Source organism: Pelobates fuscus, chromosome 6, assembly GCF_036172605.1.
Source record: "Pelobates fuscus isolate aPelFus1 chromosome 6, aPelFus1.pri, whole genome shotgun sequence".
In the NCBI taxonomy this organism is placed as follows: domain Eukaryota; kingdom Metazoa; phylum Chordata; class Amphibia; order Anura; family Pelobatidae; genus Pelobates; species Pelobates fuscus.
Genome location: NC_086322.1, coordinates 166404346 through 166425223, shown reverse-complemented (window position 1 = coordinate 166425223; position 20878 = coordinate 166404346). Strand labels below are relative to the sequence as shown.

Genomic DNA, 20878 nt, shown 5'->3' with positions numbered 1-20878 from the left:
GTTTCTTCCAAACAACTCAAATTTGGTTTCATCTGTCCACAGAATATTTTTCCAGTGCTGCTGTGGAACATCCAGGTGCTCTTGTGCAAACTGTAAACGTGCAGCAATGTTTTGTTTGGACAGCAGTGGCTTCCTCTGTGCTATCCTCCCATGAAATCCATTCATGTTTAGTGTTTTACGTATTGTAGATTCGCTAACAGAGATGTTAGCATTTGCCAGTGACTTTTGTAAGTCTTTAGCTGACACTCTAGGATTCTTCTTCACCTCATTGGGCAGTCTGCGCTGTGTTCTTGCAGTCATCTTTACAGGACGGCCACTCCTAGGGAGAGTAGCAGTAGTGCTGAACTTTCTCCATTTATAGACAATTTGTCTTACCGTGGACTGATGAACAGCAAGGAGATACTTTTATAACCCTTTCCAGCTTTATGCAAGTCAACAATCCTTAATCGTAGGTCTTCTGAGAGCTCTTTTGTGCGAGGTATCATTCACATCAGGCAATGCTTCTTGTGAAAAGCAAACCCAGAACTGGTGTGTGTTTTTTATAGGGCAGGGCAGCTGTAACCAACACCTCCAATCTCATCTCATTGATTGGACTCCAGTTGGCTGACATCTCACTCCAATTAGCTCTTGGAGATGTCATTAGTCTAGGGGTTCACATACTTTTTACACCTGCACTGTGAATGTTTACATGGTGTGTTCAATAAAAACATGGCAACATTTCCTTCTTTGTGTGTTATTAGTTTAAACAAACTGTGATTGTCTATTGTTGTGACTTAGATGATGATCAGATCACATTTTATTACCAATTTGTGCAGAAATCCATATCATTCCAAAGAGTTCACATACTTTTTTCTTGAAACTGTACATATATACACACTTATAGTGAATTTACACAGAAACACACATTCTCTTTAAATGCAAATACATGGTGCATCTACACCAATATATATAGTATATGAACCAGAGTGAGTTTAGTGCATTCAAGTGAGTGGAGCGCTAAAGATATACACTTACCCTAAAATAGGGTTAAAACTCAAATGTATATTGGTACATACAAAGGAAACATAAGAATACAACAAAATATAGTGTAAATCCACAAATGATGATATATTATAGTGATGTTTATAATAGTCAAACTCACATGGATTAGAGCCTCAAAGGGACAGGCTCAAATCGCTTTCACAGTAGTGTCGTATGGAGACACTGCCCCCTTTTGACTGGAATGAGTTTTCTCAACAAAAAAAAAAAAAACGAAAAAGGGAGACTTCCTAGTGTACTATGTTTCAGCATAAATGAAAATCACATTGGTTATGGTTGTGCTCAACTTTTTTTTTGCCAATGAAAACCTGGCTCTGGATGGTAGACCTGGGTGCCTCTAGAGGGGGGCACCTGCCCTTCTTTAGCAGCAAGAGAGAGTAGAAAGCCAATGGGACTTAGTATAGAAAATATAAATTTATTGCAACTTTAAATATAAAATCAAAAGGAATAAAATCAAAGTGTCCAATTGCTAGTATATAAAGTATAAATGTCCCAGTAGTTGGCTCTGCCTCCGAGATGCATTTCGCCCACGCTCTGTGGGCTTTTTCAATCGGAATTGGTGTTTCTGTCGTCTTTCTGCTCTTTAAATGTGCAGTTTTTTTTCATCTGGTGGGCGGTCCGTCAATCGCATCCTCCAATCCGGTTTCTGTTTATTGTGAGGTCGATTTCCGCACCTTCTGTCCATTAAGGTGATCGGGAGTGACGTGGTGTTTCTATCCACGTCACTTCCGCATTCACCGTAGACATTTTCCTTGTATACAGTATATGTCTGCAGGGGGCCCAGGTCCTAATTTTGCCCGGGGGCCCAGGATTCTGTCAGTCTGCCCCTGGCATTGGCTGATATAATGTTATAATTTGCTCTTGCAATAAAATATCTATAGTTTTGTTTAGACTTATTATTAAAATGATTTACTTTGGAAGGCTTTTACAAATGGACAGAGGATGCAGACAGTAAATCTAGCTTAGTGCAATCACGATACATTAAACACATCGACCGAGATACCATTCTAAATTATTTTAAAAATAGATTTTTCAAAAACCTGAAATGTAACCTTCAGCCTCCCTCTTTTCTTATTTTTGCAAATTAAATTATCACAGTTAGGTTAAAATAAATGTTTCTCTAATATATATCACTGTCATATAATGCCAGCAATAAAACTTTTGAAAAGTCATATATATTTTTGTATTACATTACACAATCCTTTTCTATAACAAAGCCACATTCCTTACAAGCTTGAGAGCTGTTCTGTAATTTTAGTGTATTTTGGAAAAGCAATACATTTTCATTTAAACCAATTCATTGAGAAGCCAAACTTGGTTTTAATAAGCCTAATTTTCTTTCTGTAAAGTTGTTCCTTGGGCATCTGTTTGAGATATGTTTATCCGTAGTATTCTTAATCCGTCCCAATAAATGATTATGTTCATTATATTTAAAGAACCAAACCATAACTTTCAATTATCACTTTGGGATTACCTCAACTAAACCTGGCTGTTGTAGATCAAAATATGTCATCCAGTTCAAGAGGATATTGATCTGGATGACATATTAATAATGACTTCTGTTTCTTCTATATGTTCGAAGCAATGGTGCACAGTGGACAGAGGTTTCAATCCGAATATATGGAATTTGATGTAATTGACTGGCTGCATTACATAATACTTTTAAGCTTCTTTATGTTTGCTTCCTTATTATATGTGATCTGCACAAAACTTTCATCTATTCCAATTTCTATATAGAGCAACTCAATATAGAAATACAACTGTTTTTCTTATCCTACTCCGCATCAGCAATGCCACCTCTACATCATTGCAATAGGACTGAGGTCTTTATATAAAAAAAAATAATAATCTAACAATGGCAGTGCAGAGTTTTATTGCAATCTAGATATTGTGCTTGTATGATAACAAAAGGACTATGACAAAGGAAGAATAATTTAGTTGTAGAAAATATTATAGCTGAAGAAATAGGTCTACCAGGGTTATAATTAAATACTTAGGAAAGGTCATTAACTTTCCAGTAGAGTTAGAATGTGTTGCTTTTATAAAGCTCTTCATTTACTTTATAACATGATAATTACTCTCCATTGTGTTGGAATTTTACAGACACAATTGCTTTTTCCCTACAATTGTGTTTCATTACATTATCTGTTTGAACGCAAAAAAATCATAGCACTGTGTTCTGTAGTAAGTGTATTCACAGTTATTCTACCTATAAGCACAATAACAACTCTTCATTGATTATTAGTCATTACCAATTCTACAGAATAGCAGATTTAAGGGGTCTGCTAATATTTTTTAATACGTGCACTTACCATTACAGAATTTAACTTTGTGTGATGTCCTCTCCTCTTAAATTTCCCCTCTCATCCACTATGACTTTCACGTCAAGTAAATATCATAATATCAATAGTCCCCCCACCACCCCTTCCAATTTGTTCTGAGTCCCGTGGCAGTATTGCATATTTGCATACTTATGGCCAGGCCAGTTTTCAGTATTTTGCCATATTTTATTGTAAAGGCACACCACAAGCACCATAACCACTACAGTGCACTGTCGTGATTATAGTGCCAGGATTGCCCTCCATTTAAGTAGGTAAACCATTTGCTTTCTGGAGACCACCTGGCAGTGCTCCCCACCTCCACTAAAGCCAACAGAGAGCAGGAAGTTCACTGTCTGATCAAGTGCAGGGCTCTTGTCATTGGCTGAGTGTGATCAGCTGATATTCTCGAACTATGAGTTAGCCAGGCACTGCAGGTTTTAGTGCAGGATAGCTATGTGATGCTCCAAAGCAGGGGTAGTCAAACTTTTGTATCTTGCGATTTAGTGCGATTTATTTATTATTATTTAGAAAGGAGGTTATTTTTTTTAAAATATGTACTTACATGTATGTGTTCTCTTATACATATTATCATTGCTTATTAAAGATCTCGATAAAAATTTATACATGGGAAAGAAAAATAAATACATCTCCCAAGCATAAAGAAACACAATATATCTGTGAATACATTAAGAAAAACAGAATATATTTGTAAAAAAGTGGAGCGAAATCCCTGTTGTTGTTTTGTTTTTTAATTGAAGTAAAATATGTTCTCAGTTTTGATCTTAAAACTAACCTGAGATAAATACTCTATTTCTTAATATTTGCCGTGGATGTAGATTTCCCAGAATACTAATTTACTGTGCATACTAATATAATTATAATCCCAAGTACAAATCTACATCTGCATAAAAAAAGAAATCCCTCTTTATCTCTTTAGTTTGTTTATAAAATCAGCTATTTCTAAATACATTTCATATTTTTATACTGTATATTTTATGTATTTACTTTACTAGATAAACTAAAAAACTAAAACTATATTCTATACCAAACTGCAATTTTTAAATAAAAGTTTTAATTTTTAGTGTAAAAATATAACTATTTTTTCAATATACAGTGGATATTTTAAGCAATGTAAAAATGGTCCGGCAGCAAAATTAAAGGGTTATTCCAAGCACCATGACCACTCCATACCCGCAACATCATTAGGGCATCATTAGCCACCTCATAAGAAACGTTACCTGTTGCTTATTTGAATTCTGTGCATCTAGGATGCCTTAAGTCAGCCCGATCAGTATGCTGGTGACAGGTTTCCAATGACAGCATGTCCCTCCCCCCACATGTCCATGTCCTCCAATCACCCTACCCTTACTGACTCTCCAGCAATAGGACTGAGGCGCGAATTTGGCCTTAGTGTTGAAATAAAGATACGTCTTAGCTTATTTCATTTGAGGAGAGAGGACCTATTCATTCCACCCAATCGTCCCGAGTTTGTTGGGAAAGTCATGATTTTCGGGTCCGGTCCCACCTTAGTTCCCTGGTGTCCCCTGCTTTTGGGGACACCAGGGAACTGTCCCCAATATTCATAGTGTGAGCATATCAATAGATGCACTCTCGCTATATTTATGATGCTAGGACCTTGCAGGGAGCACTAAAACTGTGCTCCCTGCAGGGTCAGCCCTCAGTGGGCCTGGCCTGAGTGATGAACAGGTAGCATGGCCTGGCCACACCCTTTCCGGCAGCTCCACCGCTGTGGTGGTGAAGTCAGTGATGCAATCACTGGCCATTCCCTTTATCTCCCTCACACCCAGTTTGCAGGATGCCGACGTTAGGAGGTATGCATACCAGTACAGCACGGTTTACTCTAACAAAAAGCAATTTTTAAAGAAAATGCTGTTGTTTTTTTGCTGGAGTAACCCTTGTAGTTGTACATAGCTAAATTTGCTGACATTTTGAGGAATGCAAACATTATTGCTGTATAATTGTAGGATGCATGCATATATAAAGACTGATGTCTTAAACCAGATACCTGTATTTTATAGGACCCTTTGCAAGTTAAAGCCAGTAACTTGTATGCATCTAGTTGGTGGTGAAGGGGGAGATTGGTGTTTTAAATAAAAAAAAAACCAATTGTGACTGGATCAAAAGAAATCTAGAAGAAATGATCAATTGACTTAACATGTTTTCCTGATTGAACCTTTTTACCTAAACTGTTATTAGTTTATTACATACTCATTGTACTATTTAAAGAAAACTCTCCTAAAACATTTGTCTCAAAATACTAAGTTAGAACTATTTTCTTGCTTTGTTCAAGTAGCATTTAATCTTGGGTCTCACTTATGGCTACATTTCCAATGTATAAATTACAAGGATTTTGTGACTATAATTCAGAAATGAAAGGAACAGTAAAGTGTTAAGAATACAGACCTGTATTCCTAATGCTTTAGTGTCTCTGTCCACAGTTATAGTGGTTCCCCCCTTCCAGTGTGCCATAAAATTATGAAATAAAGGATTTTACTTACCTTTTTCCAGCATAGTAGCTCAGTCAGTGCTACTGCTCCACTTCCCGCAACATCATGGAGGAAGCATGGCCTCCTCTGACCATGGTCCAATCCAAAGCTCCTCGTAGAGGAGCCCTATGTGGGCTGCAATATCATGTCACTGAGTTATAATTGATTATTGCAGCAGTATTGCCTCCAGTGGCTTTCATTGTAACAGGCACTAGAGGTGTGTTTAACCCTTCAAAGTAAACTGCTGGTTCTGCAAAACCAAAATGTTTTACCTTGAATGGTTAATATGACAGGACCACTGCACCCAAGCCACTAGATTGAAGTGGTCTGGGTGACTCTAATGGTTCTTTAGATCATAATAACATTACAGAATAAACAATACAACAATGTTAACTTGTTTGTGTATTGTTTATTTCACAACATTATAAACAGAAAATTAGCCAAAAGTGACATCAAGCCATTTTATATTTTTTGTATTGTTTTGAAACAGACTTATATGAAAATAAAATGTATATTGTGTTCATTTGAAGAAATGTGTTTGTTTTGTGACAGGAAAAACAATTTGTTCAAATTTTGCGATAGTGGCGTTTTTTTATGCCAAGACAAATGGTTTGAATAATGGTGTTTTGGTTTCTTATCCAATCTAAGATTGAAAGTGTGTAGCTAATTCTACGCCATGTATTCTGCCCAATTCCATTACTGTTTTGACTTTATTCCAATAGGATTAAATACTTGGGCAATGTCAGTGAAGTTCATTGTCCTGCCAATGCTTGATTTTTCAGATTTATATAACTCAAAATCTGCATTTATTTATTTTAGTACTTATGATCAAATAAAAAATAAGAACCTAAGATTTTAGGTATTAGGAGTAATTATTTTTTATAAAGACTCAGCAATTCAATCAACATTGTACGTACAACAGAATGTCAAGCTAGTATATAAAATATATAGCAGCATCTATTCTAGACATATATGTACATACAGAAAGGGTTGAAGGGCAATACATCTTTCATTACTTCAAGGTGACAATAATATTATTGGTAAGATATGCTGTCATTTGCTTCTCCTTTATAATATTGTTGTTATATTTATTGGTACATTTAATTTACAATTGCATGCATCTATCTACCTATCTACCTATCTATCTGTCTATCTATCTATCTGTCTATCTGTCTGTCTGTCTGTCTGTCTGTCTCTCTGTCTCTCTGTCTCTCTGTCTCTCTGTCTCTCTGTCTCTCTGTCTCTCTGTCTCTCTGTCTCTCTGTCTCTCTGTCTGTCTGTCTGTCTGTCTATTTCTCTTGCTCTGTTTCTTTATATATTTATATTCACATATAGTGCTTGGGTTATGACAACGTGATGTAATATGCTATGAGATGGTGTCATACATACAGATATTTTAATTTTAGATCTCATGCGTTATGTTTACAAATATTAAAATTAAGTGTTAATTTTTTTAAAATTAAGTGTTACATTTTTTTTAAAGAGTTGAAAATAATTTGCAATATTTTGTTTGTAAAAAGTCTTCTCTGACCTCATAAATAAGTTTAATTAGTGTCCTCTGTATGAGGAAGCTATTGTCCATACTGTGCCTTTGTGTGCGGAATACTTGCACTGGTTACCATCTTAGTTAAATGCAATCACCTTTGCACAACTTTTATTGATAACATCTCACCTTTTTTTATATCAGAGAAAGAGAAAAAAAATAGTTTTAATATGAACCAATGTAAATTCTTCATTAAAATATCTCTTATGAGCACGTACTATAAGAAATGTGTTTTCATTTATTCAGAATTGAAGAGCTGAAAGAGTTGGGTGATTTGTCACCTCACTGGGACAACTTGCGTCGAAGCGTCATCACCCATTATGAGGAAATGGTGTCGGTCTACCAAGAAAACCTTGCAGAGTTAGAGAAATACACAGGTTACAAAATCTTATTAGTTAATTTAAATGTCTCACAGTTGTAATTCTAGACAATCTTTTATTTAAGGAAACTATACAGTCGGGTTGGTATCTACCTTGCTTAACTGCAATTGTATGTAAGCAGTTAGATTTTTAGATTGACCGGCATTTTTGTAACTGTGGCATCTCATAGACATAAGATATTTCTATTGTATGCTTGTGTCGGCTGAATGCATTTCCATGAGGAAAACAAAATAATCTGTACTGAGAATCTCTTTGACTTCCTCTGGGGTCTCGGCTTCTAGTTATGCTATGCCTGCTGTTAAGAACTCTGTCACTCACATTTTCCTTTTCAGAAATGTTTTCATGCTTTTGATTCATTTGTCTCCAAGGTGATTATTGTGCCCGAGCCAGTCCATCGTTTTCTTTATTTATTTTTTTACATGTGCTTTTGTTTTCTAATTTTAAATTATGCTGCCTTCTACAGTTAGAAAAAATTCCAAACACATAAAATACAATTCTAGAATACTATTGCGTTTTGTCCCATTCTCTGCCTGGCAGCAAGCACTCAACTTTTCTGCATTGAAGGAATACTGGTCGTAAAAAAAAATATTATATATCAAAAATATTCTGATCCAAAATTTTCCTTTACAGTATTCATCCTTGCTTCATGGGCAATTTTGTTCTCTAAGATCTACTCTACAGTCAATAGCTCTTGAGTGAGCATGAGTTTTACTGAAATAACTTTCAGATAAAGAGAAGTACACATTGAGCATGTGGACATTACGAAGGAATTCTAACTGTTACAGACAGCTTCCATTTGAGAACAGAGCCAGTAGGAGTATGGCCATAGATTAGCCATTGGGCCGTGTAGATGCTTAACAATTAACTACTGTGATAGCAATGTTTCTTTAATAGAAAAGATGCATGCAACAATACAAAAAACACACAAGGGTTCCAAACAACACGGCAGCACACTGAGGAGGTAAATCTAGAAGAGAGCTTTGTGTATTCATTACTCTTATTCTGACAAGTAAATAAAAATGAGTTGTACTTCAGCTTTTGACTTTATTTAATGCTATATTTTAAGTGCAGTCAAATCATAATGTGTGATAAACGGGCATCATTTTTCACCACGCTGAGTCCCTGTTGCAGACAGCAGGGTACATCTGTCACTTAAAATGCATTAGCATATCTGCACATTAAATATTGCTCTGTAGATTAACCGCAAAAGTGCATGCTGAGATAGAGCTATAAAAACCTTTTTTTTTTATTTCTTAAAATCGAATGAGTGATAAAATTGAAAGAATGAACCAGAAATATAAAATTCTTATATTCAGCTTGGAAAAAAATGGAGAGAAGAAAACAACCATCTGCTTGCTGTTAGCATGTTGGTGCTTAAAATGTTTAATTTCTTCTTTTTTTTTTTCTCTCCCCTCCTACCCCCAGGGCCTTCTTTCAAATCCAGCTGTAGTAAAGGCGAAAAAAGTTTAGAGTTTGTTCCAATTAATCTACATTTGCAAAGAATGCGTGTGCACAGTCAAAAGTTGAAAGGTAAAATTGCTGATTTAGAAGAATATTATGTTTAAAAGGGCTCTCTTAATATACAAAATTGTGTGAACAAATGCCTTTGTAGCTAGTTTCCCTGAACTAATTGTGCTTCAAGTGAAATTTTAATTGTTTTGATTATCTTGCAAATCGTTTGCTTTTGTTTTATAAAGCATAAATGTTCAGGTAACTGCCTTATATCTGCTTTTTAATTTTCATCCATGCTGACGTTTTCTAGATTTCTTTGAGTTACCTACTTCTCTGTAAAACTAAATAGAAAGCCAATGACCTTCAAGGGCAAGTGAAATATCCTTTGACATAATTAGTTAAATTGGTAAATTGACTAAAAGTTGATAAAATAGTAATTATTACAACGTTGCTCGTAAATGTTCTTCTTATGCAATTTTCTGAAGGGTGAGTAATTAACTAATAGCATATTGATGTAAAAATTTTGTAATTTTGCCATTGAATGTTATTAATGTTTACCTGAAACAAAATGAAGCAATGAAATCTTTTGATATTACTGGATGTGCTTTTACAGTGCACAGACACAAATTCATAGGAAGTGCTCTGACCACCATTTTGTAGTGGGCAAGCAGAGAGGATGCATGCAGGAAAGAGGCAAGATTAATAAGAGTTATCAACTCATTAGTGTCCCGTCGAGGCCCCTGCGCTCTGCCAAGACCTTCGTATATCCTCTTTCCGTACTCCCACCTCTAACGCTCGCCTCCAAGACTTTTCAAGGGCTGCACCTCTTCTGTGGAACTCCATTCCCTTCTTCGTAAGAATTTCACCCAGTCTCCACTCATTCAAAAAATCATTGAAAACTCACTTCTTCAAGAAAGCGTATCAATTAAACTGTTAGCAGGTTTTTATCCCCCACCTCCATGACTCCTCTCCTGCAACTGTCAAAAATTACCTACTAAGCCCTCAGTGAATACTTTTCTAACAACCTACTTCATACCCCTACTTTTACCCTTTGTGTCACTATACCCCACTATACCCTAATGTAAGTTCATGGAGCAGGGCCCTCCACCTCTCTGTTCCTGCACGTCCAGTTGTCTGGTTACAATTATATGTCTGTTAGTCCACCCATTGTACAGCGCTACGGAATCTGATGGCACTATATAAATAATAAAATAATAATAAAATAATAATTAGGAAGGAAAATGAAGCAGAAGTCAAACTAGACCCTGAAGAAGTAGCATTAAGAGAGAGGCAGAAAATGAGAAACCAGTAGAAAATAAACTGGATATAGGTAAAAGGCCCAGTGGGTTATTTCTCTATTATTATCCACCATGTTCAGTGACCTTTACCATCCGTCACGTTTTTCTTCAAGATGTACTGCTACTTGATAGACTCTGCATGGAGAAATGCACCTTTGTAATCCAAGGACTATGTAGCTTCTGGCAGTGAATACAAGATATCAGAAAAAAAGGCTTAATTTTATTGAGAGCCAAGATGGCTATTATAAATAACTGAAATCTATAGAACATCCTAAGAATGTTAATCAGTCCTAGATCTCTGAACTCTCCATGTTGAATTTTCTTCATCTAAACAATACCGGAATTTTCAGGAAAATGTGGCTTCAACTTGTAGTGAACTGATGCACTTATCTTGTCAATAATTGGAAGATTAATAGTAACGTTGACATTTTAACTCTATAACTTTATTCTGCAGAAAGCCCTTTTGTTTCAAGGTGACATCCAAAATACAATATAGTACTAAAAGCTTTTTGGGCTAAGTGTCCACTGCCGTTACGTGTCCCACCATTGCAACATCACAGGTTTTACTCACAGAAATTGTATTAAACCAGATGCAATGCCAAATGCCTCTGATTCATTTATTTGTAATACATCTTCATATTAGGTATGCATAAAGATGCCATAGAAGATACAGGACAATCAGTCAGAAAAGCACCATTCTCTACACCTATATACGTGCTAGCAATGTATTGTGCACAATGCAGATCATTTTTACTGAAATTTTTCTAAAACTGTCCCTAGAAATGCATATGACAAGATAATGTAGCCTTCCACCTTTTTCTGGTTTATTAAATTTCCTAAATGTTTTCTGAATATGCCACAAATGCAGTGATTCATTCATCCAAAGAATTTCTGCTTTCAAAACAAATTCACTTCTTGTAATGCACTGCATTTCTTATGTAAAACTCTATAACACCACTTGTTCCAGTAAATTAGAGATAAAATACAATGATTGTTTATTACATTACCTATATAAAATGCCAGTATATGATCTTTATTAGTTTTATTTTTTAGTTTATTAGCTTTAGATTTTTTGAAGCTATATGTGTGTTTTTCTATTACTGTATTTAATAAATATTACATTTAGTTATACGATGTATGCATATTAAGTGAGAAGTTCTCCATAAGTAATTTGATGGAAGTGTAGAAGGTATGTATCTGTCTGCATGATTTGTGACACTCATTTCCATAAAACAGTGTGGGATTTGGAGTCTTGCGTCGTTTTGGGATTTGTCCCATCATCTTGTGAGCTGTGGGACTTGATGATGTTGTTTATAACTTCTAGCACATGGCCAGGCTCGAAAAAGGATACAGGTTTTTTTTTTTTTTTCTACTTTCAACAACTGTCTCCTAGAGACCATAAAGGAGAAAAAACATAGTTCCAAAACACAATGTATTTTAGAGTGGTCAGCAGGGAGAAGTGACTTATGCATTCTTAGACAAATAATGCTGCCCAGGACAGCTATAGAACAAGCCTCCAGTTTATTGCACTCACTTGCTACACAGCCTTGAAACCATGCTTCACTTTTATATCTCCATTTCTACAAGCCCTGTAAAAGACTACTTGGAATAAATCAGGGTTTGTGATGCCCGAAACAGGCCAATGTGCAATGCAAAGACTTTATTTTTCGGCACATAATTTTCCTGCATTTTCAGTTTAATCAGTTTCTTGAGTACAAAAGGGGAACATATTCAGCAAAGAACAAAATGACAGCAATACAAACTGTATGCAAATCCGTAATGAGGAAATCTCCAGGAAAAAGAGCCAGGCTTATGTTATGTTGTATCCCGCTGACAAGCAAAATATCCTTTCGTTAGCTAGGTATGGTTTTGATTGTACCAAATAACTTTTATTTATTTTTTCTTTCATCTTCATGCATTATGCAAATGACATGTAAGAGAAACAGCGGCTTTAAGTGTCATAGAGATATGATCACTTTCGGCAGCGCGGGAGAGTATATTGCTGGAAGAAGAAAGCACCCGTCAAATTGGAGATGGTACATTTGTGTTTTTATAACACATGACAAAAGTTGTTGATAGTTACATTACTCTTTAGACACTGCATCATAAAATGTGACATACTTAGATAACTTCAATGAATATAGGCTGTTATGTGTTTGTTTATGCTGAAATAAGTAACAATCATAAATAATAGTGCTCTCTATGCATACTGGTAGGTTTGCCATGTGATGAGGGTGTAAATGTCACTAGTGATACACGCAAGAGTAGAAGCACAACAACGATAGCTACACCAAAGAATGTGCGCTAAGTATTTCTACAAGGAAACTAAATACGGTAAATAAAATATACATTTAGCAGTAAACCATATATCTATCTGTAGATAATCGTCTATTCTCAATCAAAAGTCAATCTTCAGGGATCAATTAGAGAAGAACACTTATCAACAAGTTATTTATTTTAAAATGTTTATTTCTTTTTAGTCCCACATTTTGCTGTTCCACATTAAATCCTTCACTGTCAAGATCTTTTCCTTTTAAAATAAAAGTAGCATGAAACTTATTTGAAACATGGGATGCATGGCTAACTAATCAATGTATGATAACACTACAATTTTGCTTTTATTTGTCCATCCTTTATTGAAATAGTGGATATGAGTATGTTTCGGAGACTATAAAATACATTATCTTGCAATATTTCAGACAATGGCTTTGATTTAATTATATCTGTTTATAAGAGTTGATATTTATCAACTTTTTTATACTGAATTTTATAGCATGACAGGAGGCTTCATATTTGCTTAAGTCTCTCTTTACTAGAACTCCACAGCAGCACATTAACAGAGAGATAAACACCAAAGACAAAAACATAAGGTATCTATATAAGGCTCCTCCTAAGCCACCATTTCCTCTTTCTTTGCTGCTCCGCAGAACAGTACAGGTCAGAGTACCACTGCCTCCTGGTTTTTCCTGGGTGGCTGTGTATTTATTGTATATATACCCCTTTTGTTTTGCAAACTATTTAATTCTTACTTCTTTCTCTCATTCTACTGATTGGTATTTTGTAATTTTACTTCTTTCTTCTTAGTCTTGCTTTGACTGTTTTCGTTCCGTTTTTATGCTTTCTGCTTTTATGTGTGCCTGTTGCCTTTACGGTCGCCGTGAAGCGGTCTTCCGACCGCCTCCCGCGCCGACCGTCGGGACCGCGGAGAAAGACTCCAGCGGTCCCTCGAGCGTCGTGTACTGATTCCCGCCCGCCGGCTTCGTCCGCCGAGCGGGAATCCCCTGCCTGCTCCCCGGTCCCCCCCCTCCACGCCGCGCCACTCTCCGGCTATGCTCGGGCAGCGTGGGGAGGATGCTGGGAGCTTCTGTATTGCCGCGGGCTGCGGCTTCCATGAGCCCTCTCCTTCCGTGACCACGTGGCCGGGTCCGGGGGTGCGCGGCTTTCTAGGTGCTTGCCGCGTGTGCGCCCTTCACTTAAAGGCGCAGAACACTTTTTTATTTTTTCTGGTATGTGCAATGTTTTCTCCTATTGAAGGTGGTTTGCTCATTAATGGAGATAATATTAAAGCTGTTTTTGCTTTATTTCTCACACTTTTTATTTTTTCTGTCCCTCCTGTACAATTCGGGGTTTTCTTTGTGTCACACTACTGTATCTCCATAGGTGCTTGTTTCACCTCTCAAACCTGATTCATTCAGGAACGTATAGTGGGGTAAATGCTTGACTTTGGCGCTGTAGATTTTGTAAACTACTTATATTGCTTACGATATTTAGACAGGGCACAATGTCTCCTTTAGGTGCATTGTGGTCAAGACAGGACACAATGTACTATATGTACTGTAAGCAAACACTTTCTGGTTTCCACCTTTAACAGTGTCGGCTATGTCCTGTATCTGGGCCTGTGACGCATGCTACGCTATGCTGTGCTTCATTGCCATTTTGCAATTACATACTGAACGTCTGTTTCTGGCAGACCCCCTTATATATTTGGGGCTTACATTTCTGGTTTTAGGTTCCATATTTTCTATGTTCTGCCCCCTAGGTATATATATACCTCTCAAAGGTGATTTGAGGTTGTTTCTTTGGAGCGTGTCCCCCTGTCTCACTACAGGTAGCAGTGCATTGCATGTCTGCGTTGTACACTACGGTTTGCAGTTACTCTTTGTGCAGGGGTTCTGTGCCCTTACTGCTTATTCTATACATGCTGCCTGGACTATTTATGGATTGGTTACTGCATTACATCTGCATGTTTCCGACAGGAGACCCTGCTGGGTCGCTATCCCTTACACTGCCCTGGGCCTGACCTGGGGACCTTGGTACAGCTTTCCAACGTGCCTCTGTGCCGAGATTTGCTTGCCTGTCACCTCTACGGATTTACGCTTTGCCTCCATATACCACTGGGCCGGTGCTACCTGTGCCCATATATTGGCCGGCTCCGTCCGTGCCCCTATGATTGGCCTGCTCTGTCAGTGCCCCTTGATTGGCCAGCTTTGTCTGTGCCCCATGATTTGGCCTGTGCTGTCAGTGCCATATTACGCATGCTATTGGGCCGGCGGCTCCATTACCGGGACCCCTGTTTGAGGAGCCGGCATGCGTTTACTACTTGCCTTTGCCAAATGTAGGGGTGCTGCCCCTACTGCCTGCTAGTGCTACCCATTCTCTATCTCCTTTGGTAGCACGTATCATCATCTCGGACGTTATGGAGGCCTCTGCACAGGAGCAGAGTTTGCAGGCATTAATGGATGCGGCAGGGTCCGCCTCTGTGGAGACAGCCCTGGCGAGGGCCCTCCGGACAGGGGTGCAAGAGGGACCCCCGCTTGGCAGACGACTCGGCTGAGTCAGACTCTCATGGGAGAGAGCAGGCAAGTGCGCATTTGCGCTATTGGAAGGGTGAAGGCCCTGGTCCACGCTCCCGGAAGGCAAGACTCCGGCGAAGCGACAGAGTTCGAGGTTGTCTACCTCGCCGGCCCGGCGCCACCATCTATCGGGCGCAGGGGAGGAGGCCTCATTACCCCCCCCCATACCATGGCCGTACTGGATGAGTGGCGGGCAGACCAACTCCCTTCGATGGCTGAAGATGTTTGGGACGAGGACCGTGGTGTTGACCCAGGTTGGCGCTAGGAGGATGAGGACGCGCCGGGCACAGAGGGTGTTGCCGGGTGACGACATTTTTCTGGATGCTAAAGGTAAACCTCTGTCTGACCCTCGCTCTATCTGACACCCCAGGTCCTCATGTTGGTTGCGGCCCGACCACTTAGCACAATTCGTGCGCTACTGGGTCCGTAGACCCCTGGAAAGGGAGGCCCGCGAGTAACTTCGGGCAGGATGCCCCTGACGTCCTGCCGGACAAGGCGGCGGGGGACCCGGATTTTGATCCCCAGGTAGCCTCGTACTTGAATCGTACGGCTCGGGACCCCAGGTAAGGGGGCGAGCGTCGCCTTGCCCGGCGCAACATGAACAGCCGGATAGGCTGGGTCCTTTGTGCAGGATGTTGGCCCTGACGGACGTGGCCCACACAGATGGTACGAGCCTAGACCAGGCCATCATGCGGAATTGGACACTTCGCCCCAGTTGCCTTCTTGGCGATGCTAATGTGGTTATGCACTATACGCAGGTACACGGCTCTGTTCCGTATGGACACCAAGCTATCGGAACTGGGATCCGTAGAATTTGGCCCCCCTGGCACTAAGTCCTACTGTTCAGGGAACCTTTCTTTAAAGAGCTGCAGAAACGCATCAATTTCTTTGCTTCCCTGGAGGAAGCACAGTCCTCTATACGAAAGGCGTTTCGCTCACTGTTATCCCGGCTGGTCTTCGGTCCCCGCAGATCTCGTGGCCCGTCCTCTTTTCCTCCATACCAGCCCAGACCTCCCTGCAGCCGAAGGGCGGGTAAAGGTCGTGGTGACCATACCAGAGGACGAGCAAGACTTCCTACGGGTGTGTACATCTCCTGCTATTTTCAATCCCCCTCTATTGCATACAGACAGATTGTTTCACTGCAGAGACAGGTGGCAGAAGGTGTTTTCATATGCTTGGGCCATCGGTCGGCACGAGGTTGTATCATGGATTTCGCCTCCCCGCCGACGCAGGTTGATCCTCCGAGCGGCTCCTTCATCGCGAGAGTTCAACGTTCCTGGGTAGCTTCGGAGGTTCGGACCCTGCTCGCCCCTGGCGCTACGTAGCGAGCCCCGGATTTGGGGGGCTTCCTCAGCTTGTTTTTTCTAGTACAGATGAAGGCAGGGGAGCTCCGCCCGGTGGTCGATTTTCGGGAATTGGACACCTTCGTTGTCTGCGACCTCTTCGAGCTGGGGGGCACTCATCTCCTTCGGGACTTTCCCCAGACGGGGGTTTGTTCATATGACTGGACCGGTGGGATGCTTACCCCTCCGTCCTGGTGGACAAGAGTGGTCGCGGATTGCCTCGCTTCACCTGGAATGACACCCCTCGCTAATTCACATGCCTCCAGTTTCGGTCCCAGCTCGGCCCCTTGGTGTTTCACCGAGCTGCTGACGCCTGTGATCGTCCGATTCGGGTCGGAGGGAGTCCGTTCCCTGTTGTTTCTGAAGGATTTGCTGGTCCTCTGCGAAGACCCCTCCAGACTCAGATGTCACACACGTTCGGCGATCTCCTTCTTGGAGCTCCTGGGATTCGTAGCTCGTCTGAAGAAATCAGCTTTGGGTCCTTCCTAGACGGTGGAGTTCTTTGGTGCCGTGGTCAATGCGACGGCAGGCGTTCCCCGTTTACCTTTGGCACCGGTGGCATCCGCCCAGGAGGTGATGAGAAGGATATTGAGGCAAGTTCGGATTCCCCTTCAATTGTTTGCTCGCGTGGTGGGTCTTACCCTCAGCCTCGATACAGGCAATGTACCCGGGCCCGCTACACTACATTACAGGACCATGCAACGGCTGAAGACCTCTGTCCTACGCATGTGACCTCCCTCAGACTGGATGGTTTTCTCTGTTCCCGGACGTGAAGGCCGGACAGCGCTGGTGGCTTCTGCGCATGGCCGCATGGAGCGGCTAGGCGGTATTCGGACCAACCCGGATATCATCCTGGAATCAACTGCAAGCCTCTTAGACTCCCACATCACACTCTTTCCCAGTCAATCACATTTTCTTTCTTTTCTGCCGTGGGAGTCAAACCTGACGACGGATTGGTTCTCCAGACATTGGAAAAATGCCAGCGACTGGGCGCTCTCTCGACCCATCTTCATCGTACTCGTGCGTTGCTAGGGTTTGTTCATGGTGGGTCTATTCGCCTCTGGGACGACCATCGGACGTGCTTTGGTTGGTTCTCAGATCCAGCGTGCGCGGTGGTGGTCGCGCTTCGGCAGGTGCGGTTGTTTTCTCAGGTAGCATAGGTGTTTTCCTCCACTCGCCTCTATTCCCCGGGTGTTGCTTCTAGTTTGTGGGCGACGTGTCTCCTTAGTGTTGTTGACTCCTCTATGGCGTGATCGGTCAGGTTCACAGAACTTCTGGATTTTTCCAGTATGGGTCTTCTTCTGTTACCGTCCTCTCGAATACTCCCCTTGGACTCTTTCGGGAGTGCCTGGTATGTCGAGGCGTCGTCACTATCGGCCAGGGACCTTCGCTGGGATCCCTGAGCTCCCGGGACGAGGAGATGTTTTTCCTTTCAACATGGACTTCTTAGTGTCGTTGGTGCTTAGGACAGGATGCTGAACCCTTTTCCGGCCTGTGACCTACTTGCTGAGTGTCTTGTCTCTCCTCGATGTTTTGGGACGGTTGTGCCGTCTGGTTCTTGTGGTTAGTCTTTTGTTTAGGTGGCGCGTGTCCCGTGTGGAGGTTTTTTCCCATCGGTCAGAACCCGCTGGTCTGCAGATTTCTACGTGGGATGAGGCTGACACGTCCTCCGGCGCCTAAATGCCCTTCCCTCTGGGAGGTAAGTAGGGTTTAGCGTTTTTTCTTCGGGATTCGGCCGGAGTTCCTTGTTTTTTCCCTTCGCCAGTTTTTTCTATTGTGTTTGCCCTCTTTTCGTTCAGACGTGTTTCTGATGTCCGATCCTCCGCCCCTGTCCAATATCGATGGAGGAGATGGTTATTGACACTGGCAGGGGTGAATGCGACTCTTGGAGTACATTCGGTTAGCGGCGCTACTGCTTCCGGGTTTTTCCTTGATGGAAGTTTCTCCTCGGGACGTTTCTTGTAGGTGGCGGTCCGGTCCCGTGTGGAGTTTGCGCCAGTTTATTTTGGACCGTCGGACTATGTTTCTTTTGCTTTGCTGTCGGAGCGTTAAAACAGCAAATATGAAGCCTCCTGTCATGCTATAAAATTGTAGATTATACTAGCTTTAGTGTAACTATAATCTTAATTTTATTAATGACAGGAGGCGAATATTTCCCACCCAGTTTGGTTTCTCCCCCCCCTTGTTTTGGATGGTTTGCGTTGATTGTATTTTTGTTGTTTTGTCTGTTTATCTGGGCTAGATTTGGTGGTCTGGGGTGATGTTGTGGGAAGTGCATGTTTATTGTATTGTCGGTCATTAGTGATGGATTTCATGTCTTTATTCTATCAGTACTGGATCGTGGGATTTATATTTTATCAGTACATTTCGTTCACTAATCAGTGTTTTCGATTCTGTTTATTTCGTTTCAGTTTAATGGTTCGACTTCAGTTCATAGAATCGGCTGTTTGGCGGGATGAAGATCAAGTTCATCCATTATCCGAAGTTTTTTCCAGATGACATTCATTGTTATGTTGTGAATTTTTCTTTATTTAGTTTTTGTCATTCTTGTGTACGTTATGTTGTCGCAGCGTGAAAGAGGAAATGGTGGCTTAGGAGGAGCCTTATATAGATACCTTATGTTTTTGTCTTTGGTGTTTATCTCTCTGTTAATGTGCTGCTGTGGAGTTCTAGTAAAGAGAGACTTAAGCAAATATTCGCCTCCTGTCATTAATAAAATTAAGATTATAGTTACACTAAAGCTAGTATAATCTACAATTTTTTTATATTTATTGAGAAATCAAATTAGCTTAGAAAATAGCGTTCAACAACAGCTCCACCAATGGACAGCAGGTGGAGGCTGCTGATGTAAAATCAGGGTTGGGGCATAGTGTCTCTAAGCCCCACCCATGGGTTTTGGTTGAGGGCAATAGAAATATACCCCCCACCAGTAGGCTTCAGGTGGGGTTTATAATTGACAGTGGGATGGTGGTCATTCCATTGTCTACTCCTCAAAACTGTGCTCATGTCCCCTCCCCTCTGGACTTGGGAAACCCATAGCCACCTCTCCTCAATAAAAATAAAAGCCTAACACCCTAATTATAATGAGGGGGGAAATAAATCTGAAACCTTGGTAACAAAAGTCATACTTACCTTTAGATGTTGTCTATTTCTTCCATCTTCAGAGGCCTACCTCAATCCCCATACATTTACTGCTTGATTTACAAAAGGTGTGGTGGAGCATAGGAGAAGGCAGGGGCAGACCATTTATATTCCCTGTGCAGTGTTATAGAGGGACAGAATAGGGCCAGAGCAGGACATTTTTTCCCCTCTTCTGTTTGCAAAATTAAACTGAAGCAAAGGTGAAGGCATTATAATCTACATTTTATTTTGAGAAGCTTTGTAAAGCAATCCAAATGTTAACATCAGTATTCATGTTGTTAGTAGAGCGTTAGGAGTTATTCAGCCCCAAAACATGACTGAGGGAAAAATGGGAGTGCTTTCAATAAATATAGAGTTGTGGTGGACAACTCCTTGCTTTCAAACTACACTCCTATGTAGTATATAAACCCGTTTGCGTCTCATATGCATGATGAAAATCCTGAGCCAGATAGTTTGATTTAACAACTATCTAAATGGTTATATCTCTATCAACGTGAATTTTAAAAGTGGTTTTATTGGATAAACTCTAGATAATTCTATATAAATATAACTTGTTATATATTGGTGTAAATCTGACCCTCGGATGTGGACTAAAAAACCTTCAATTCTGCAGCCGAAAACCATAAGATAGGCCCTGATGCAGTACCATATCATTAGTTATCATCAAAACTAGTGATTAACCATTAAATTACATATTTAAAGGTAATAAACTCATATATAAGATGCATGGTATACACAGCATTTGTATTTAATTCTAAACTGTATCTCTGTGTTGGTGGGGGGTTCCTTAATGCTGCTCCAGTTGGCATCCAGTTTGGATGTCACATATTCAGCAGTTGTTCCCTTGTGGTTATTAGACTGTGTGAAATGTAAATCTTTCAAAACAATTCTGCAGGGAGTCCCACTCAGGATATGACTTGCAAAGAGGGACCTGCTGTGAGCACAATCCATGGATAATGATGGAACCTCCTTCTCTTCCCATCGGTGCACTCTGACATATTG

The 20878-nt window shown here is 40.5% G+C and overlaps 1 protein-coding gene across 1 annotated transcript in view; it reads left to right on the top strand.

The window, feature by feature from the left end:
• Positions 1-20878, top strand: part of INPP4B (inositol polyphosphate-4-phosphatase type II B) — a 640126-nt gene that overhangs the window by 505242 nt on the left and 114006 nt on the right. Inside the window, exons 10-11 of the mRNA XM_063458461.1 lie at positions 7656-7786; positions 9215-9319. Of these exons, the coding sequence (XP_063314531.1) occupies positions 7656-7786; positions 9215-9319 (236 nt within the window). The remainder of the gene's footprint in view (positions 1-7655; positions 7787-9214; positions 9320-20878) is intronic.